Source organism: Gracilinanus agilis, chromosome 6 (genome assembly GCF_016433145.1).
Source record: "Gracilinanus agilis isolate LMUSP501 chromosome 6, AgileGrace, whole genome shotgun sequence".
Lineage (NCBI taxonomy): Eukaryota > Metazoa > Chordata > Mammalia > Didelphimorphia > Didelphidae > Gracilinanus > Gracilinanus agilis.
The window spans coordinates 115,179,276-115,203,070 of record NC_058135.1 but is presented as its reverse complement, the minus strand read 5'-3'; the positions used below and the strand labels follow the sequence as shown (position 1 = coordinate 115,203,070).

Here is a 23,795-nt window from a genome sequence, read left to right as displayed (position 1 = left end):
CCTTCCTTCCTTCCTTCCTTCCTTCCTTCCTTCCTTCCTTCCTTCCTTCCTTCCTTCCTTCCTTCCTTCCTCTCTATTTCTGTCTTTCCCTCTCCATTTCTTTCTTCTTTCTTTTTTTTACTCTATTCCTACTCCAACTTTTGGAAAAAAAGAAAGTCTTTATAAAAATATGAAAGGTCAAGTGAAAAAAATTCCCAGATTGAATCCAAAATGTATGTCTTATTCTGCACCCTGAGTGTTCTTTTTACTATACCATGTAACCCTTCAGTAACCAGTTTATTCTTTATCCTGGCTGTCCACACTGGAGAAAGCTGCATAGTTGGGCACTACTTCTGAGTCAGAAGACTGCCATTGTAAGGGGCGCCAGTGGTCATCCCTGATGGCTTTCTGACTTTTATAGCCCATACATACAGGGAGAATGAATAGTAAAGAGATGATGGACATGAGTGCACTAGAGGAGGCAGCTGTGCTAGTCACGATAGCCCAGAAGGCAGGAGAAAAAAGTAACCGCCAGACCCCTGCAGCTGCTTTGAGTCTGAGAAAGACTGTAGGGTCTGCTTGGGTAGATAGAGGATGAATGGTTGTCTATGTTTGGATTTTTTAAACCTGTGTAAGAATGTCTATACATATGCAGATTCCTAATGGTCACCACCATTAAAAGGCTTTCCTTAAGTGCCTACCTGACCTTAGTTTTATGCAGCATCTACATTAGGAAAGCTGGATGCCTGTAATTCTGTCCTTAGTCACTTAGATATGCTTCAAATATGGCAGCTGCACAGGGGACAGACGGGGAGAACACATCATATAAAATGAGAGCCAGGCCATTTGAGCCGTTACAACATGCTCACTGTGATGCAGATTTATATTTTAAATCTCCTGAAGCATAACGCTCATTGTATGTTGTAAAAGCTTGATTGCAGATTGTTAGCCTATACTCCAAGGTCCTACACCCAACATACTTCATCAAATAATTCTATCTTCCTTGCTAAGACATTTTCAGGCATTAGCTTATTCTTCTGTGAAATCCATAGCCTTATAAAAGCACCCAAAGTTATTAGAGGAATTAATTGCATCCTAGATAGACCCAATATCCAGCTAAACCCATACATGGAATCATGATCAATATAATAATATAGGTTTTACTCTAGTAAAAAGAACAAAAAATTCTGCTAATCAGTTGTCTGGAACTGAGATTCTTAATATTTTGTTGTCCCATGAACCCCTCTTTAATTCTGATGGAAGGCCTGTAGACCCTTTCTTAGAATAAGATAATATTTTTAAATGAATAGAATAAAAAAACATGGGATAACAAACAAAATCATGTGTAAAATAACTTCACATTCCCCAAGTTAGGAATCTTTGGAGGCTTTGTTCCAATTGAGTGGTGGTTTGGACCTAGTCTGGGTGCAGTGGTAGGCTAGCTTTAGTAAGTCAATGAAAAATTATTTAAGCACTTATATATACTAGGTATTGTGTTAAGTGCTGGGGATGGAAAGAAACACAAAAATAAAATAGTCTTTGCCCTCAGGGAGGCTCCCACTATTGGAGGGAGGGTAACAACATGCAAACAATTTTGTGTATACAATATTATATATATATGTATATACATTATATATATGTGTGTGTGTATATGTGGGTCCTTGTTTCAGTCATTTTCAGTGATGTTCAACTCTTTATAATACCATTTTGGGTTTTCTTGACAAAGATACTGGAGTGGTTTGTCATTTTCTTCTCCAGTTCATTTTATATATGAGGAAACTGAGGCAAAGGGTATTCAGTGACTTGCCCAGAGTCACAAAGCTAGTTAGTGTCTGAGGCTGGATTTGAACTCAGGAAGATGAGTCTTTCTGACTAACTCCATTCCTGTCATTCCATTCACTGTGCAACCCAGCTATCCTTATGTGTGCATATATCTCAGACATTCACACACACATATAAAATTGAGGGTAATCTCAGATATCAATAAGGAGAAGGTGGTATTTAAGGAGAACTTCAAAGGAACCTCTGGAAATCAGGAGACGAAGGCAAAAAAGAGGGAGTCAATTCCAGGCATGAGGGGAAGCCAGTAAAAATACAAGAGTAGGGAGATGGAGTATCTTGTGTGAGGCATAGCAAGGCAGTTAGTGTCACCAGATAGTACCTTTTAGGACTTAGAGAGAAATAAAATACAAGAAACCTGAAGTGAGATGGAACAGCTGCTCAGGGAGTCTAGTCTTCTCTTTTCCAAGCAGGTACAGGCAGGCAAAACAACTGTATGTAGTAGGCATTTGATAAATGCTTATTGAATTTAATTAAACTGAATTTTCTTGCCCAAACTGTAGGCTAGGATGAGTTCTGCCTTTCCTGACTCTTGGGAATGCTGTTAACACTGTGCTATCCTGGGGCTATTGGCACAGGATTATTGCTTGGGGTGAAGGGAGATGTTTCAAGAACCTTGCTGGACATTAACATTATAGTCCAAATTCAATTAGCCCCTTGATTCATAATACAATCTTAGCATAAATTTATTTGGGGTTCAATTGAGCCATGCTAGGTGTCTATTTACTGTGTAAAGGCCGATAAATGCATTTGAACATGAGTATATTTTCACATTCCTGATAACAGCTGCATAGCCACATTTTAGAGCCATTACAACATTCATATTATAAAACTGTCACAGCAGGCCCCTTACATCAGAGTGTTCTGGCTTAAATGAAACTCGATAGATGTTCACTAATTGAATGTTGCACTGTGTAGCTTTTAGAATTTCATTTCTGCAAAACAGGAGCAAGGCCCCACAGTTGTTAAAGGTGGCCCTGAACATTTGCCTTAAGGAAACATGGGTATGCTATAGGGAAAAGTTAAAGTTGATCTTCCTTTTGTGATTAAGAGGGTTCTAGAATTTTTCCTTCTAAATATGGAGAGAAGGACCAAGTATCATTGGATCATAGATTGAAAGAGTCCTCAGATAACACATGGGCCAACCCTCTTATTAATAGAAGAGGCGATGGAGGCTCAGGGAAGCAACACAGGGAAGATCTGAATCTAAGTCATTTGATTCCATTATGTCCAGATAGTGGACCATGCACTAAAAAGATGCATAAAAGAAATCTGATAATTTCAGTGAATCACAAAATCTCAGAATTGGAAGGGATTTTTGAGGGCAAATAAATCCATTCTGTACCCCAGTAATAATTACTAACTAATATGTGCAAACATATCAGCCCATTTGGTCTTCAGAACTCTATGAGGTAGGTACTATCATGATTCCTATTTTACAGTTGAAGAAACCGAGGCATACAGAGGTTTTAGTGACTTGTCTAGGGTCAAACAATTAGTAAATGTCTGAGGGTAGTTTTGAACATGTCTTCCTAAGTTTAGGTCCAACCTTCACCACCTGGCTGCTTAAGTGAATCTCTGAGATTATCTATGAAAAGTGAGAGGTAGGGAGGGCAGAGGACAGGAGGAGATCGAGAACCCAACTTCAAGCCCACTTTGGTGGGGAAGGAGACAAGATAGCAAGCAAGCATGCTTATCGTTATTACTGTACTTTAATTTAAAAAAATTTCCATTTATTTGCAAAATGTATCCAACATTATTATCACTCACTACTTTCCCAAAATAGGGCTATATTAGAAGTATTCATTTGCTTTCTTACTTTCTACTTTGGATCATCCTTGCAGATATTTGTTTCTTTTCCATATTAGCAAATTAACCATCTACACAAAAGGTAAATCAATATCTTCTTCAAGTAGCAAACATTTTTATTGATAAAGAAAAGAGAAAAAAATTATATAGTACCTACTATGTGTTGGACACTATACTAAGGAAACACTTTATACCTGCTTTGTTATTTGTTCCTCATAATTCCTTGAGGTAGATGTTGTGATTATCCCCATTTTATAGTTCAGGAAACTGAGGTAAAGTAACTTGTCCAAGCTCACACAAATGCTAAGTATCTGAGGCTGTATTTGAACTCAGGTTTTTTGGATTTCAGATGCAGTGCTCTGTTTACTGCACCAGCAGTTGCCTCAGAGGGAAGAGAGGCACATCCTCCAGTGACATTGTGGATTGTATTTTATCAGATTCTGGTCTGTTAACTACTGACATAGACCAGGAAAAATGTCGAGGGGCTTTGATTTATTTTAATCCTGTTTTGCTCTTTAGTAAAACTTTTTGTCCCAGAATTGCCAGTGTGTGCAGCATGTTATGTTAACTTACAAGCGTAATATTCTAACACATGGTCAAACAGATGGGAACCTCCTCTTTCAGGGAAGGAAAACACTGAAGTCTTAAAAAAAGCCCTGAGCCCACCTTCAGAAAGCCTTCTCCCCCAATTCTTCCCATTGATCTTAGTTAGCCAATCAGATGAGTCCCTTTGCCTAATCAGTATCTTTATATAAATACCCTGGCAAAAAAAGCAGTCTCATCATGTAGAGACAAATATTGGTGTCTGACAGTTTGATCTCATGTTCTTTCTCTGGTCATTCCACTTTTTTTTTAAACTCTTACCTTCTGTCTTAGAATCAATACTGTGTATTGGTTCCAAGTCAGGAGAGCAGTAAGGGCTAGACAATGGGAGTTAAATGACTTGCTCAGGATCACAAAGTTAGGAAGTATCTGAGATCAGATTTGAACCTAAGACTAGTTATACCACTTTTACATTCTTACCTGGCTGAGGAAGAGAACTATTAACAGAAAACTGGTGGCATCTGTTTTGATTTGAGGGCTAAAAGTGATATTTGGAGAAAGTTGTGCTTTTGCTATTTTTGAGCAGAATAGCCACAACTTTGATATATTCTATTGTTCCTTTCTGAATGGCAGTGGCAAGGAGCAATAGCTGAACTACCATTTCTTTGGACAGGAATCTGAAAATAATAACGACAATAATAAGTTTAATAAAAGTATGTGGTTTGTAAGAACAAGGCCATTTTCACAATTTAAAGCCCTTTTACATGTTAACAATTTATGGAAATATGATCGACCATAAATTATGTTCCTAAGAACTTCAACATAAGCATTTGAACCTTCTATTTTCCCTTTTCCAGCATTTGTGTCTCCTTAATAGGGCCAAAAGGAGGCCTGAAGAATGCTGAATAAATGCAACTTGTTAGTAATTTTTCTCTATAGATATGGACAAGAACTACAAGAGGGGAAAAAAGGAAGGGAAGAGAAGGAATAGGAGGAGAAAGGAAGGGAAGTGAGGCTAGGCTTGGGCTGAATCAATGGAGGAAGTACTGATATGAATCCATACCAATGTACTGAAATAAGCTGATCCAGTGGAAAGTGATCTGGGTAAGGTAAAGGAAGCAAAACTCTCATCAGATTATGTTACTCTGTAAAATAGATTTTTAGACCCCCAAAATATAACATAATAAGGAAATAAATTTAATTAACTATGCCAGACATCTACACTTTACTACCTGTACATAATTTATAATATCTATTCATCCATCTATCTACTTACCTGTCCATCCATCCAACAAGTATCCGCTTTCTCAGTCTTCTTAAGCATTGGTGGGGGACTGAAAGTGGGGAAGATAGAGTGGGTGGAGGAAAATAAGGAGGTGAATAGGAAAAGAAAACTATATATCTATAATAGGATGTGGCATGAAGTTTTATTTTGTATGTCCACATGGGTCTATCTAAATGTAGCTTGCAAGGAGGCAAGAATAGGCATCCCTAGCATTTCTTCCCTCCCTTTCTCCAAGGGACACTGACTCCTGCCCAATGGAGAAGCAGAAAGTTGGAGTCAGAGGCTAGCCGTTCTGCTCTCATCAGAGAAAGAGGAGGTAGCAGGCTACAATTATATCTACTTTTTCCTTTAAATATTATTAGACTAAGGAATATAATTTAGGTTCAAATTAAATTCAAAACCATTATTCCTTAATAAATTCTCACAACAACCTTATAAAGTAGGTACTAATAATACTTTTATTTTACAGATAAACTGAGAGAAAGAAAAATGATTTTCTCAGAATGGCAGCTAGTAAACATCTAAAGCACAATTTGAACTGAATAATGCAATTCTTAAAAATATAATTATGTTATCAAATAGTTATATAAAATATCTGATAATTGTTATATATAATAATTTTTTATATTTATAGCTATTAAGTGCATGAGGTAGGATTTGAATTGAGATCTTTCTGATTCTTAAGTTCTGCATTCTCTGGATTCTAGCACCTAGCCACCTAGTTACATGATTGTGAGAGTTTGGTTACCTAGTTTTGAAACTCTTGAATGAGTGGTAGAAAACTGTCTATGATTGTCAGCATGTTATTTTTCCATCTAAAAGGATGGATTTTTGTTTCTTTTCCTCCTGGGCTCCATTTCCAAGGGTAGCTTCAATCTACTCAGTTGTGCCTTCCTCCTCTCTCTGTAGTGATAGCTAGCCCTGGATGACACTGTTCTGTCTGCTCTCAAAATCAATTCTTTCTAAGAACTCTTCACTCAGGGAGTAGCTGGGTGCCTCAGTGGAGAGCCAGGCTTAGAGATGGAAGGTCCTGGGTTCTAATCTGAGCTCAGACACTTCCTAGCTGTTTATGGGCAAGTCACAACCCCCATTGCCTAGCCCTTACCACTGTTCTGCCTTAGAACCAATATACATTATTGATTCCAAGACAGAAGGTAAAGGTTTTAAAAAAGAACTCTGCCCAAATGGAAGATCAAAAGTTTAAACTCCTTTTTTTTAATTTAATTTTTATTTTTTAGAAAAATTTTTTCCATGGTTACTGATTCATGTTCTTGTTCTCTCTCCCCCCACACCCCCAACCCCCAGTAGCTGATGCGCATTTCCTCTGGTTTCTTCCTGTGTCATCAATCAAGACCTATTTCCATATTACTGATAATTGTTCTAGGGTGGTCATTAAGAGTCTACATCCAAATCGTGTCTGCATCAACCCATGTTCAAGTAATTGTTTTTCTCCTGTGTTTCTCCTCCCATAATTCTTCCTCTAAATGTGGCTAGTTTTCTTTCTCATAAGTCCCTTAGCCTTGCTCTGGATTCTTGCATTGCTGCTAGTACAGAAATCCATTGCATTCTATTTTACCACAGTGTATCAGTCTCTGTGTACAATGTTCTCCTGGTTCTGCTCCTTTCACTTTGCATCAATTCCTGGAGGTCATTCCAGTTCACATAGAATCCCTCCAGTTCATTATTCCTTTGAGTACAATAGTATTCCATCACCAGCATATACACAATTTGTTCAGCCATTCCCCAATTGACGGGCATCCCCTCATTTTCCAGTTTTTGTCACTACAAAGAGCACAGCTATAAATATTTTTGTACATGTCTTTTTCCTTATGATCTCTTTGGGGTACAAACCCAGCAATGGTATGGCTGGATCAAAGGGCAGGCATTCTTTTAGTGCTCTTTGGGCATAGTTCCAAAGTTTAAACTCCTAATTCTCTCTTGATTCCTATGAAAGCCATCTTGCTAGAGTACAGTTGGAGGTATTAAATCCTTAGAAGAATAGGTAAAAGGAAAAGGGAAAGTAATTAACATCTTGGGTGAAATAAAGGAATCCAAAGAACATGGAGTAAGGCTTAGTTGGCAACTCTCGTTCCTTTTTTTTTTTTAATTTAGAATATTTTCCATGGTTATACGATTCATGATTTTTCCCATCCCTCTTCCTCCCCCACCTCCTGTAGGCATCCCCCATTCCTAAGAGATCCATGATTACTATGTTTGAAATGAAAAGTCTTCAAGTCTGAAATAAAAAGTACTTTGCAAATGTCATGTTTCAGGGACTATGATTTGGTGATGAGGAGAGGTCATATATCTAACTTTGGAATGGAAAATTAAAAAGTTTCAAGTTTCTATGTCTTCTTACCCATTTTTAAAGCTTTATTTTTTTTTTATTATTAATATCTCACATATTGGGAAGGAAGAATTGTAATTTTACTCATTTTAAAAAAGTTTTTGATTCTATCATTTCTATTGTGATTTGTATTTTTGGGGAGGGGAAAATACTGCTTTTAGATTTGTCAGAGAAAATATACCTTCCCACACACACCAAGACTTGAAATCTTTTTAAGATTCTGAATTTTTAGGAGAAAACCTGCCAGTTTACTATCTCATTCTTCAGCACGTTTTCCCCTTCATTCTATTGATAGCTAGGTGGTTCAGTGTATCATGCTGGGCTGCAATCAGGAAGATGCAAGTTCAAATCTCAACTAAGACACCAGCTGTATGATCATGGGCAAGCCACTTCACCTTTATTTGCCTCAATTTACTCAAATGTAAAATGGGGATAAAAGTAGTATCTATATCTCAGTGTTGTGAAGATTAAATGAGAAAATATTTATGAAATGTTCAGCATAGTACCTGGCACGTAGTAGGCATTTATTAAATGCTTCCTTCCTTCCTATGCCCTATTAGTTCTTGGGTACAAAATTTGTACTCTCTTATTTTGTATTTGTTTATATGAATTTTTGCAAGCTTTCTTTGTGTGTGTGAACTCCTCAGGAACTCTTCTCCATGTACTCCATGTACAGGAACTCTTCTGCAATCCAATGATCGGCTTCCTTAAGATACTCCATCTCCCAAATTAAGTTTTTTCACTAGTTATCCTCCATTCCTGGAATTCTCTCCATTCTTATCACTGTTTTTAGCTTCCCTTAGATATCAGCTAAAATTGAACCATCTACAAAAAGTCCTTTTTGTCCTTGTTCTTGATGACTTACTTCTGAGACTACTTGTGACTTATCTTGTATATCATACAGCATATAATATAACAGTGATTTGTATGTTGTATCTCCTCTTAGACTGTGAATTTATTGAGAACAAGAACTATTTTGTTCCTTTCTTTGTGCCCCTAGGGCTTAGCACAGTCCCTGGTACCTGGCATGTGCTTAATAAATGCTATTTGATGAAGCCCAAAGACCTCTTGTTTCCCTTAGTTTTTTCCAATAGTACCTCAGACCCAGTACTACCAAAACAGAACCTTTCCTCCCTCCAAATTCCCCATTCTGAACTTTTGTCTATCTATCTATCTATCTATCTATCTATCTATCTATCTATCTATCTATCTATTCATTTATTTATTTATTACCCTTACCTTCTGTCTTAGAATTAATACTTTGTTTTGGTTCCAAAGCAAAAGAGTGATAAAGGTCAGGCAACTGGGATTAAGCGACTTGCCCAGGATCACATAGCTAGGAAGTATCTGAGGCCAAATTTGAGGACCTCTCATCTCCAGGCCTATTCTCTCTCTCTCTATTCTCTGAGCCAACAAGCTGTCCCACTGTAAGTGTTAAAATTAATGGTTTGGCTAAATATATGAAAGTTATAAGTCTTTTATTTATAAAAGAGGTGGAAAGAGTGAAAGTAGAGAAGCACAAAAGGCTAGAGAAGACATTAACCTATCTAACTAAATATTGTTCCAGTGCCTGGCTCAGCCAGGACTTGTTAATCTTCAATCAGAATTAAACTATCTCCAGAAGACAGGAAGGGAAAACCAGCTATCCACTCACCTAAGTTCCCTCCAAGAGGCAAGTTAAGACAATGACTGGAACTGAAGGTGACTCCTGAGGCTGACTTTCTTCTTCCAGCCGACCTTCTTTCTTGGAGTGACTCTCTTCTTGGAGTTTACTCTCCACTAGACTCAGCTTCACCAGACTGTGTTCAGGGCTTGCTTTTATGGTGACTTCTTGTCTCCTCCCCTCTTCACATGGGCCAATCACAGTTTCCAAATTGTCTAACACTGCCCAGGGGGCAGAGTTTGTGGGAACTAGTTTGCATCTTCCAGGGGTTAACACTTTCTGAGGGTGCGAACAAGTTTCTGATGGTTTGAGTTAGAAAAAAAGCATGGAGCTCTCCAGGAATCTTGCTGTCTTCTCACCTAGCACTAGGTAGGATGTGAATTCACTAGATGGTTTGCGAGCTCTTCCACTCAGTTCAAGCCTGTGTTCATTCAAAACTTTGCCAACCAAAGTGTTAACTCCAACTAGGCAAAGAGAACAAAGGATTCCTTTTTCACAAGTGTGAACTCAAAGAGAACCAAGAATTCCCTTTTACACCCCTGAACTTCCTTATTGAAGATGAGAAAGCACTGAAGTGGAAGATGATGTTGAGGATACCATCATCTTTTTATCACTGAGGTTTACAATGTAGATTCTCCATCCTTGACTTTTTCACATTCACTCACCTCATATAATTAATGTATTGCTGAATTTTAGTTGTTTCTACCTTCTTTATATATTTCTTCTGTATTAAGCAAACACAACCCTAGTTCAGGTCCTCATTACTTCTCATTTGAACTATTGCAATAGTTTCTTAAATGGTCTCCCTTTCTTGAATGTCTTTCCACCCCAATTCATCCTCCATTGAGCTACCCAAGTGGTTTTTCTAAGGCATAGGTCTCATTAATCACATCTTCCTCCTGTTAAATAAATTCTACCCTTTCTCTTTTACCTCCAAATTAAATATGAGTCTATTTTACTTCCTTCCCTCAACATTTTTGAAGCATTCCATTAGTCTAGCCCAGGGGTCGACAATGTATGGCTCTCAAGCCATATCTGGCTCTTTCGAGGGCCACATATGGCTCTTTCTGCAGGAACCATAAAGTCAATTTTTTTTCAGGCGCTGTTACAGGAGCGGCACTGTGAGCACTGTATGGCTCTCACAAAATTACATTTTTAAAAATGTGGCGTTTATGGCTCTAATGGCCAAAAAGGTTGCCGACCCCTGGTCTAGCCCCTTCCTATATTTCAACTCTTCTTAAACATTACTCCTCATATACTATGATCCAGTGAAATTTAGCTTATTTGAAGTTTCAGGAATACCACTCTCTATCTCCTCTTTCCCTTTGCTCTAGCTGTCACTCATGCCTGAAATTATCTACCTCTTTATGTTTCTCTGTTTCCTTCAAGATTCAATTAAAAACCTACCTTCTGAAGAAGGCCAAATCCCTCTTCCCCTCAGCTACAACTGCTTCCCTTTATAGCTAACCTTCTATCTACTTTTGTAAATCTTGCTATCCAGCTAGTTACTTAGATGTTGTCTGTCCCACTAGAATATATGCTCCTTGTTCCCTGTATATATATGTCTAGTATACATTGTTCTTTCCCCACCCTGGTTGTATGTATATCTGTATTTATGAGTGGTGTGCTTCAAAGTCTGTTATGAAGACAGTTGAGGTGGGATTTTTTGTTGATAGTTTTCTTTATTATTTTAATAAATGACTTTCTCTTTCAACCAATTGTATTCTCAGGCTCACTCATCAAATTTACTTTGATTGGGGTTCCTTGAGCTTATAGTTTTAAGCAGACCTGATATTACAGTGTTCTGTGTAATTGGAATAGTCTTGTCTGTTGACTTGTGTACTAGTTGGGGGCTAGAAGTCCCAAATACATTTTATGTATTTTCCACTAAAGTACTGTATTTGCCTCCAGGGTTATTCCAGTGGATATTCTGACAGTTACCACTGAATTAGAAAGGATTTGGTGGGTGAAAAATTATATGTATAACATTTTACAACCATCCTTATCACGTCCATTGGTTATCACCAGATTGAGTGCAGAATAATAGGTCACTGAAGATAATGCTTCACTGTTTATTTTTGCAAATTTCTTGAAATTTTGTCAGTGCATATACAAATTTTGTGGGAATACCCATAGAAAACTCAGAGATAACTTTTTATCTCTTTTTAAAGATACTCTAAAATCAATTGTTATGTTTTTAGGTGTTTAGGACATCCAAGAACATGTAATAATTAACAGAAACACTTTTTTTCCCTTCCAGTCTACTTTGGATCTTCTGGTTTCAACTCTACAAAGCAAGATATTTCTTCCAGGATAAGTTCATTACCTCTAAACTCACTACCATTCTGCTAAATCAAACTTTTTGATTACATCCCCTCCCTCAACTTCCTCTTCCCCCCTTGATTCACCCTGAATGGTGGAATACCAAACTCCTTCCAATGCCTTCCTCTATAGAGGGCTGAAACTAGACTTGTAGTGTCCAACTTCTTCCCTTCCCTCTACTGCTTTTCATCTGCTACCCTTCCTGGTTCCAACTCCATGGACAAACATACAAGTTATATTCTGGAATCCCCCTCGCCCCTTAATTGCTTTCCTGCCTCTTTTCTGTTTATTTAGATTACAAACTCCTTGAGGGCAGAGACTGGCTGCCTTTTAATTAATTGTATTACCAGCTCTTAGCACAGTGCTTACCACATAGTGGGACCTAATTAAATATTTATTAGATTGGATTTGATAGATCATGGTTTGCCATATAAAAACACATTTAACTTTAGCAAGCCTAAGTTTAGATCCAAATGAGACTCCTTTTCCATTTGAGTTGGTGTGTATATAGATACATATATGCATATATAAATAGATAATGTGTTATAAATTAAAAAAAACCTTTTCTGACTTTAGAGAAGTCACCCCACTTTCCAGGGCTTCAAAACTTTCCTTTATAAAATTTAAGGAGTTGGGTTAGATCATCTTTGAGGTCTCTGAACTACAATATCCTGTTAATGTTCTGCTTTTCATCAACATCAACATTCAGATGAATAGAGTGAAAAGAAATGATTAAATCACCATTTTCTTTTTTTGAGAAGTTCCAATTTTTGAAGTCATATCTTTCTTTTTCCATATGGACATTCCATTAACTTGAAAGATAGCTAAAGGCAGGTATTTATTGAATGTTCTTTTGGTTGATCTATTTTATCGCTTGGCTGGACTAGCATAATTACTCCCACAATTATTCTCACAAATTAACTTTTAAATTAAAGTATTCCTAAAAGAAGAATTCAAAAGTCCCCTCAGACCTTTTTGGTAGTTTACACAGACTCAATCAATGATCATTTGACTCAAGATGAGGCTATAAAATATAGAACATAGTTTAAGATCTATTCTGTTGAAAAGAAATGCAAAATCAGGTTCCTGGAATCTAAAGCTAGAGGGCCCATTAGAGATCATCTGTTCAGTGTTTTCACTTTACAGATGAAGAAACTGAGGGTCAGAGAAATTTAACAATTTGATCAAGATCACAAAGTTGTCAAAGGTCAGTCAAAATTTGAACTCAGGTATTCTGATTCTATCACACAAAGTCTACTGACCTAAAGTTTTATAGGCTAGAAAGTTCAGATCATTTGAATATACATTCTTCTACCACATTTGACAATTAGAGCAGATAAAGAAAAGTAGACCTGGATTAAGGGGATTTGAGTTTGAATTTTTTTCCCTGAAATATACACCTATGGGATCCTGGTAAAGTCATTTGATCTCAGCTTCAGTTTCCTTAATTTTAAAAGTATGTATTTTAATCCCTGCACAATCTACCTGATTGGAATATTCTGGAGGAAAGCCATCTATGTATTTTATGAATTTTTATTCATTTTTGTGAATTATTAACCCATTTGGCCTAAAGTTCTCAATGTATGCTGTCTCAAAATTTCAGTGTATTGATCTGAATATTTTACATTCCATAACCACTGGTGAGAAAATGCTTAAGTGAATCTGTAAAGTTGGAAAAAGGCTGTTCATGTGATTGAAAAATAAGCTTTAAAAATTATCCCAATTAATATTCTTTATAATTTCAAGACAGTATCTTAGGAGTCAAATGCATATCAAAAGATATCTTAGGATAGTGCCTGATATTGCTTTCAGGACCCTTGTTAGGCATTCTGTTGCCTATGCCCAACTAAAGAGCATCTTTAACTAGGTGCTCTCTCTCTGGTTTACATGAATCCACAAGGGTCAATGGATAGATTTCAGATGGGTCTGTGAACTTGGATGAGGAAAAAAGTACATCTTTTTTTTCACTAACCAGAAACTGAAATTTAATGTTTCCCTCAATTATGAATGTAGATAAAAGATATTTTGTGGAGTCCATATGTTCCACCAGTGTTGTCAAAGTGGTCCATGACACACAGAAAGATTAAGAAACCTTGCCCTAAAGCATTATTTTTGACTGCCTATCAATGTTTCATAAGTTTAGATCTAGACAAGACCTTCAAGATCAGCTAGTGTAAGCCTCTTCACTTCATAGATAAGGAACCTGAGGAACAAAGAGACTTAGTAATTTGCCTACACCACAAAGGAAGTAACAAAAGCAGAATTGGACTCATGTAATCTGTGAGTTTTCTGTGGTTTTTACTCCTGGTCCAATATTCTTTCAATAAGATCATGCTGCCTTAAAAATTGTTAGTTTCCTATTACAAAAATGAATGATGTGGAAATCGGTTTTGAGTGATAATATATGTAGAACCCAGTGGAATTGCTTGTCAACTCTGGGAAAGGGGAGTGACAAGAATCATGTAAACATGGAAAAAAATTAAAAAATTTGTTAGTTACAGTCTTATGCTATGATAGGATAAATATAACCATTTATGCCTTACCCTAGTTGATTTTCAGTCCCTTAACACTATGAGAGAGGTTTCAATTGTATTTGGGGGAGTATCACTCCTTGATATAGACAATCTAAATCTATTGTCTATTGGATTATAAATCACTATTAGGTTTATTTTCTGAAGTCATCAGGAAAAAAGGAATAGAATCTTTGTTTTCATATATATATATTTCTATATATATCCATATCTCTATATATCTCAGCTCTCTTTGTGGCAGCAAAGAACTGGAAATAGAAAGGATGCTAATTAATTGGAGAATGAGAGTAATGATAATAAATTCCATTCATATTGTGCTTTATATTTTAAAGGTGCCTTTAAGAACACGAACATTTACAGCTTAAATTCATGATAATTTAGGAGGTCGATATTTCTAGAACTCAGAGAAAATTCAATAAACACTAATCAAGCATCTTAAATTAAGAATCATTAACCTCATTGTATTGAAAGTGCGACCTTGAGCAAGTTCAGAAAGGTTATGATGTCAAGCAGTTGGTGTTCAACATATTCTTATTAAGAAAATGAAATGAATAGATTAATGTTAGAGTTAAAATTTCTGAAATGAAATTCTTTCATGAAAAGCAGGGGGCAAAAAAATCCCAGGGCTAAAGTCAGAGTCATCTCCAGATATAGGAGGATCTTCCACCAAGAAGGGACTGTGATTTTGTCAAGTGCTGGAGCTTCCTTATAACTGTGACAGCTACTGGTTATAAAGTAGGATTTGAACCCAGGTGTTCAGAATTCCAAGACTGATGCTCTTCCATCTCTCTTCCATGACTCTATGTTTTCCTCATCAAGATTTTATAGCTCTTTACATTTTTGTTGCTCAGAGAAAAATTGTAAGAGAGATTTGAGAAAACAGTGCTATAATTTTACTCTGAAATCTGGTAATGAGAAAAATTTCTCCCACTTTCTCTAGTTAGCATTGATCAATTTCACAAGGCATTTTTCTAGTTCCCCAGCTTTCCTTTGCATGTATTAGGTTTGGTCTGTCATACACACAGTAATGGAATCTATGAGCAATAGATCTCATCAATTCCTTTTGTTTTGGCACTTGTTAAGAAAATTCCCTGACAGTAGAGTTGGTATGCTTGGAGTGCTGGAATACCTGCAGGATATTAAATATTTGTACTGTAACAAACTCAACCAAACTAAATTTTTTTTTCATGCTCTATTCTTCTATTGCTCCCTACATATTGCCCAAGTAAACATAAAAAGTAGAAAGATTTTTATTCATTTGTGGTATTTGGGGGTATTGATTTACTGATTACCTATTTTTGTATTTGTAAACATTTAATGTTCAAAATCAACATTCTCTTTATGTTTTGTCTACTCATTCTATACAAAATAGAGACCGAAAAAGACAACAAAATGTTTATTTTAAAGTCTTTTTTTTCCCACTTGGAATAGGCATTTATGTCAAAGTCATCTAAGTAATCTATTGAGAAATTATATTTTTTATACACCTTGGAAAATTGGGTTTTCTGTAGAATAAACAAGCTGTAACTTTTTAGTCAAAAGCCCATTTTATTATTGTGCTTCTGAATTTCTGCACTAGACTTTTATGATCTCAGAGAGTTAGCATGTTAATTAAACTGGAATTTCTGAACCATTAACACAGAGGAAAAGAAAGTACAGGATAAATATAGGTTTCAAGTTCTACATTGTAGTTGCATCGTGGAAGAAACTGAAAATGGAGATAAAATAATTTATGCTCCCAAGAGATTCAGTTTCAATTCAAAATCACGTGGTTTAAAAAAATAGAAATCAGCCACTAATGGTAGAAAACTGCATATAGGATGATTTGGAAATTAGCTCTGGTTGTCTATTGAAAATCAAAATACCACCACTATTGCCTCTCCCCAATTTGGTGGCAGAAAGTGCAGGATTAATAGCTAGCTGTATCAAGATCAAAGAGGGAGTAGGACAGAGACACACATCTGTTTGTGGCAGGGGAGGGTTTCAATAGTCGGAAGTGGAAGCACAGATGGACTGGAGGTTGGGAAGCCTTTTGAATGCAGACAAAAACAGAAGATGGAGAGAAGGAAGTCAAACCAGAAGGCCAATCAAAGCAGAGGTGTGGAAACAGCAAGGCCAAGTCAGAGGGTGTGGGCAATTCAGTAGGAACAGAGTGGGGGAAGATTAAAAATTATGAAACAAGTTTAAAAGGTCCAGAGAAATAATTTTAGGCACAGCAATATGAGTGGTGTAGAGAAATGACCATTTACCGTGAACATTGCTTATATTCCAGTCTGGTATGCTTTCTCTAGGATAACAATTCATGTTCACCATATTCCCTTTCTGCCTCTTAAGGTCATCAACCTATTAGGAGATGAGATTTTGAAAACTGGGACCTGCTGTTCTTTAACATTATGCTGGAACTAAACCATTTGTCCTTTAAATAAACTAATAAGCCAATTTTCACTTCTTCCTCCTTCTTTGCTTTCAGTGAAAAGATTCTACTTCAGAACTTTAAACACAGAACTGGCAATTATTTTGTGTATTCTTGAACAGAATTTAGTTTAAGGTGCAAAGTGTAATGTTTGCAGAATGTTTCAGAATGCCAATAACCATTTATGAATTAGCCTAATTGTCTCATAGCCTTATTGTAAACAAGCTTCTCTGGATCTAAAAGACGGTGATTCCTTTAATTATAGAAAAAAATCTCATTATCTTAGCATGTCACCGTAGAAAGAAGAATGGCTTTAGAGTCAGAAAGCATGGGTTCAAATCTACAGTTCTACCATTTATTAACTGTGTGCCTGAAGAAGTTATATAATTCCCTGGCAACTCAGTTTCTTTATTGCTAAAATGAGGGGTTTGAATCAAATGATCTTTAAGGTAATTTTCAGCTCTAAATCTATTGTTCTGTGAGCCTTCTTTGATGCCTTATTTAGTGCTTAAGTGATCTTGGATTCTGAAGGCTGTGTTAGCAGAGAATAATTTCTAAAAGGTCCTTCCCACCTGAAAAAAGCTATGACTGTAGGTCTGGCAATAGATACTATCTGTGTTGATCCAAACAATACTGAATCCACTCTGGCTGTCATCCACATCTCTTCCTACCAGGAACCTTGAACAGCACCCATGAAACCATCCTGGGATCTGATCGATGCCCTTTCATCTCATGCTAACTTTCTGAAACCAAAATGTCTCATGTAGAAATGCAGAGTCATAATAATAATGATGATGATGTTGATGAGTTTCTTGCTATAAAGATACAGAAAATCCAGTTTTCCAACGAATTACAGTTTCTACCTCACTTCCCAACCACCAGTTCCAAGTCAGGCAGCATCTCTTTTCTTGCTTTCTATCTACCCGTTCTGGGTTGTGTTTCTCTATTAGAATATAATCTTCTTGAGGGCAGGGATGGACTTGGGTTGGATTTGTATCTCCTGTACTTAGCCCAGTGCTTGAAGGATCATGAAAAAAGGTTGGCCATCAGGTGATAGATTTTGGTTATAGCAACTGATGAAAACTATCTGATAATATGTAAAAGTTGCAGTTTGTTTTCAGAAGAATTACGTATACTGATGAAATCATGGCTGTTTTGAAGTACTGAAGCTACAGCTATTAACTACTAATTAGGTAGGTTACAAATAAATAGACCACCTGGGTTGAAGCTATTCAGAAGTGGTTGGCAAATAATGTAATATATATGCACAGTGGTAAAGCAATGAGACTTTTCTTTAACCACAGTTTTCTATCATTAAATCTTTCTGTTTCACCGGTTAGAGACAGAGTCTTCCCCCTTACTATTATTTTCAGACTTTCTATTCCCCTATGCTCTTCTGGTTCATTTCCCCAACTCTAACTTCCCTGTATTACCTTCATGACCTGGAACCTATCGATGGTTGGCTGCTTTATCAACGCTATCAGCTAACTTTATATCTTGATCTTTTATTCTATGGAATTCTTTGCCATGCTCTAACCATTGGACACTTCTACCATCAATTTTCTTTATTCCTATGTATTGTTACATGCTTTTATGGATAAGGCATACAAACGAGTGAACTGGATTCACTACAAATTTATATTCTGGTATCTCAGCTGGAGACTTCTGCTACCCAGCAGCCCTTTCATTCTTCTCTGAAGTACTGTTTCTCTCTACAGCATCTATTCCAAATCTTCACCTCTCACCTCAGGCCACCTGGACTATCTCCTCCCTCTTCCCTCTTAGCATGGGACCTCACCATCTGTTTTGCTGAGATTAAAGAGGTTATTCCTTATAAACTTCCTCTTTTTCACTTCACATCTCAAAGCCTCTCTTCTTTTTATCTCATCTTCTCTTTTTTCTCCAATCTCTGATAAAGAGAGAACCTTCTCCTTGACTAGGATAACCTCTTCACTGATGATTTTGATCCCATGCCCTTCAAAATCCTCTTGGATGTTACTCTATTTATCATTCTGCCTGCTTCTTTTTTAACTTCTAATCTCATTTTATCCACTGGCCTTTTTCTGGCAATATTTCACCTAATTGCATTTTATTTTTTAAATTTCAACTTAAATTTTATTTGTTTTAATTAACTTAAATTTCTCTTCTCTTCCTCCTTTTTCTCTAACTTCCTCCTTTGAAAAAAAAAAGGAAAAAAGTTAAATTCTTTTACCAAATGTGTATAGTCAACCAAAGAAATTTCTACATGGGTTATATATGTTTCTATCTATCTATCTATCTGTCTGTCTAAATATCTATCTATCTATCTATCTATCTATCTATCTATCTATCTATCTATCTATCTATCTATCTCTACATATCTCTATCTATCTATCTATCTATCTATCTATCTATCTATCTATCTATCTATCTATCTATCTATCTATCTATCTATCTCTATATATCTGAAATTTTACTAGATTATTACACTAACCAGAGTTCCTAAGTTATATAATGTTCTCTTGATGTTGCTTACTACACTTTTCATCAATTCAAGTCTTTCCAAGTTTCTCTGAAACCATTCCCTCCATCATTTCTTAAAGTACAATAACATTCCATCACATTCATATACTCTAACTTGAGTCATTCTCCATTTGATGAACACCTTCTAAATTTCCAATTCTTTGACATCACAGAAAAGGTGCTATGAATATTTTTTACATAGTAAGTTCTTTTACTTTTTTTTTGATGTCTTGGGATATAGACATATTAGTGGTATTACTGAGTCAAAGTCCAGATCCTATCCCTGAGAGATCTTTTGTTGTGAGACCAGTTTAATCCTCGACTGACAGAATTATGTGTCAATGTCATCCTAAAATTTTGCCAGTTAAATAGCAATCAATATATGCAATCTTGATCATTACTAGTTTTTTGTAATAATATTCAAATAACCAGACTGTGTATTTGCCATCCACGTACACATTTTTATGTAAAATTACCATTTAGTTACCATTTGTCAGGGGTTCTTTTAAGTTCATCATTTGTATTCTTTAATTGGACTGCTAACATCATACTTTCCACTATATCTGACCATTTTCCCTGCTATTTGAAGATCTTTCATTTGCAAAACTTGACAAATCTACTATAACTCTACTGGCCAGTCCACTAATATTGAACTTCCTGGAACACTACAATTTTTGTTTATTAAAAAAAATTTTTTAAGTATTTTCATTTTGGGTATCCGTGAAAATTCTGTGATGAAATTGATCAAACTTCTGAAAGTATTAAGCTTGCAAATTTCATATTTTTCCAGCTATGCTGATCCACTGTCTAATACACATTTCATTTGTAAATGTCATTAATTCAGATTTACATCACAAATTTGTTATGCTGCTATTTGCCAAAAGGTTAATATGGTCATAGTTCTGAAATCTTTATCAACTTTACTTATACCTCTACTATTTTCTTCCATTGATGGCTCACTGTGGTATAAATTTAGTTCCAGTTTCCCAAAGACATTCTAGTGGCATATACATTCTTATATGTTTTTATCTAGTTTGAGTTAGAAATCTGATATTGAACTATATCTGTCCAGAATTGGAATATCTGCCTCGCTAAATCTGGAGAAGCACATTATCAACATAATTTGACGTGAGATTGTATGTCTCAAACATAAGATATGGAGAGATTGAGTTCTACATTAGAGGAGGGAATGTCTACATCAATGCAATAGTAATTCTGATGAGCAAAAATATATTTCTTCTAGTATCTAGATAATGAATTAGCTAATAGATTTTACCCAAAGTTAGGAAGATCTGAGCTCAAATTCTTCTGATTCTTAGTGGCTGGGTAACCATTGGTCAAGCCACTTAAATATTCAGCATAAGGCAAAGACCATTATAGACAGGTTACCTTATTTATATTGATGAAGGGGATAATACCAATGGAAGTTGACATGGATATAGCACCAATTATGTACTAGGCATCATGCTAAATGCTTTTATAAATATCTCATTTGATACAACAACCTTAAGAAGTGGTTGCTATCTACCCCCATTTTAATAATGAGAAAACTCAGGCAAACAGAGGCCAATTGATTTGCTAAGTGTGACACAACTAGTGTCTTATGTTGCATTTGAATTCAGATATTGCTGACTACAGGTCCAGGCCTCTTTCTGTGGTGCCACCTACTGGGGTCTAATGAAATCACAGATGCAGATTTTTTTTTTTTTTTGGTAAAGGTCTGATGTTAGCTATTTTCCTGAAAATAAATGACACATTTTGGACATCCTAAATAGGATCAGAATTGCAAGGGGAGAAGAAATGATAAATATTTTTAAAATTGGAATTTTTCATTGATTTTTCAACTTAATAGTGTTATCCCCTCCCTAATGTTTTTTGCAATAAAGCAAATTACTGTCACACAATTGATAATACCCATTGTCATGCTAACTTAATTCTCTTCCAAGTAAAACCTTTATATAAATGTATTGTTTTGTTACTTTCCAACAACATGTAATACAACATTCCATTTTATTCCCTATGAAAATGTTCTAGCTAATGGGTTTCATACGTGGTAGTTCCATTTATCTGCCTTTTAGATGGAGTCATTAAATAGAAACCAGCTTTTTAAAAAGAATGAGTTTTTCTTTCACAGGGACAGGGCTTTGCTTTTAAAGAGATGCCATTAATCACCTAGTTAAACCACTAATTTACTTTGATTTGTTTTGTTCAACTACAGTTAAATGCTAGCATGTGATGTGGGCAACAGACAAGGATCAAAGAACTTGGTTTCTTTCTTTGTGTCACCAAACATGTAATGCTGGCTCCACTTTGCACCTCTTTTGTCAGCATTGTGGTAGTAGACACTGTTGTACCTTGTTTAGAAGGCACTGAGAAAATTTTGTAGTTATGCCTCAGATAAACCAATTTTGGGTCATTTCATATTCTTCACTGCTACTGCAGCGAATTAAAAATGAATCAAAAATGTTAATTTTTTATTGATTAAAAAAAGTTTCCTCCATCTTCTATAAGTAGCCCACCTGGCACCATTACAGCTGTGCTCTAATGTCCCTTTGTTTCTGTCCAGCAGCTACATTTTGGGACTTCTCCCAGATGAGCTCCTTTCCATGGTCTAGTGGCAAGGGGCAGACTCATAGAATTGAGAGCTTTGGACTGGGAGATGGGACACATAGACACTGGTCTTGACTCTTCCACTAGCTGTTTTTATAACTAGAGACAAGACACTTCAGTGTTCTCAGGAGATCCATTTTTTAAAATCTGTATCTTGTGTCTTGACTAGAAGATTTCTAAGATCCCTTCTACTACTAGCATTCTGATTCCTTTGGTCTTCTCCAGTCATAGGCTATTGTATTTAGAAGAGATTGTCCAGTCCTAAGATAATGATAATGATAATATAACAAAAATAATATACTTAAATGCTACTTTTACAAATTTGAAAAAACGCATGATCTAATTTGATCCTCTTATCAAGCTAAAGAAAAATATATTATTGCGTCCATTTTGAAGATGAGGAAACAAACTCAGAAAGGATGTCAGTGGAAGGATTCCAACATAGGTCTCTCCTGATTTCACATTCAGCATTCATTCCAACGTGTCATGTTGTTGCTTGGTAGAGAAGAGTAGCCAATTTAACATAAATAAGACTTGTGTCAATAATGAAATGGAATTAGATATTAGTGGTAAGTTTAAGCATCTCAGATATAGGACTTGAAGCTAGGTCTTCCCGCTTTTGAGGTCACATCTCTATGAATGGGTGACAAAAAGAAACCTATTCTTTTATTTATGTATGAAAATGGGAATTTTCTCCATGAAGATACTGTCACTCTAAGGATATATGTTATAAAAACATTTTTTTGCCTGTCTACCTTCCCATAATTCATTCCCCCAAGCTCTGCTTTCATCCTTCCTTTATATATGATGACATCTGTTATAATTAAAGACACTACTCCTAACTATTAGATGTAGATGTAGATGAAGTATAAAGAGAGGATAGGATGACACCTCTCTCCTTTATAACAGTTGCCCAGGCAGGATCCTTTAGGTCAATGGATGATATCCCTTCAGGACCCACCTGGGGTTGATTGATATTATTTAGTGGGCTCTTTAGCTGGGTAACATTGGAATCTGACTGCGTCTCTCCCTTCCCAAAGAAGCTTTGAATAACCACTTCAGGAAGGTACTTTAAACTTTGGTTGTATTTAACAAAGGAGGATAATGGGTTTGGATGGAGGTATTGGGAGACCCTAATTTAAAATGATACTGATGAATCTCTGAACTGCAGGCAAATGAAGGAATCAAGATGATAGCTTCTCTCTGGTACAGCCTGGGCAGAGCCACACCAGAGCAGGCAAACTGCTGTAGAATCTTTCAGCTTCTTCTTCACTAGATGATAAGCCTAACCAGTTTGAGATATCCACCCTTTCCACCCTCTTCTTCTTCTCCTGCCCACTTCCTGGATCCCTCCCGGGCCCTGGGAAACCTAGATAACTAAGATGATTGACTTCCTAATATGTAGGGGCAGTAGAATCAGAGATGGTGGTCTGGGTACAGGTTATTGATGGTACAGGAACAAACAGGAGGAGCTTGCAGGGTTGAGTTTGCAAGTCTCAATTCCACAAAGACCAGGATCTACTGATCTCCAGTCTCAGGGACAGGGAAAGAACCAAGAACTAAGAACCCCTACCAGGGCTACCAGGATGGTTTTATACCCCCTCCCTCCCCACCCAGGCCAACTGCCCTCTCCTGTCCGCATGCCTCTCTGGGAACATTCCAACATCCAACTGATCCACCTGTCAATCACAGTGTGAACTCCTAGCTCCCAGAGATTCAATATAACACATCTCACAAATTATTTTAAAAGTTCTATGCTGTTGTTTGCATTAAAAAAACCCAAACTACCAACTCTATAAAATTGATAGAAAGGGACAAACAATCGTGAAGGGGGTTTATCCAGAGATACTGTTTCTTCCATCCTTCCTTCCTTCCTTCCTTCCTTCCTTCCTTCCTTCCTTCCTTCCTTCCTTCCTTCCTTCCTTCCTTTCTTTCTTCCTTCCTTCCTTCCT

At 36.4% G+C, this 23,795-nt stretch overlaps 1 protein-coding gene across 1 annotated transcript in view; it reads right to left on the bottom strand.

The window, feature by feature from the left end:
* Positions 1-23,795, bottom strand: part of LOC123252327 (ubiquitin-like modifier-activating enzyme 5) — an 85,154-nt gene that overhangs the window by 2,931 nt on the left and 58,428 nt on the right. The window contains exon 2 of the mRNA XM_044681689.1: positions 5,447-5,504. Within this exon, the coding sequence (XP_044537624.1) occupies positions 5,447-5,504 (58 nt within the window). The remainder of the gene's footprint in view (positions 1-5,446; positions 5,505-23,795) is intronic.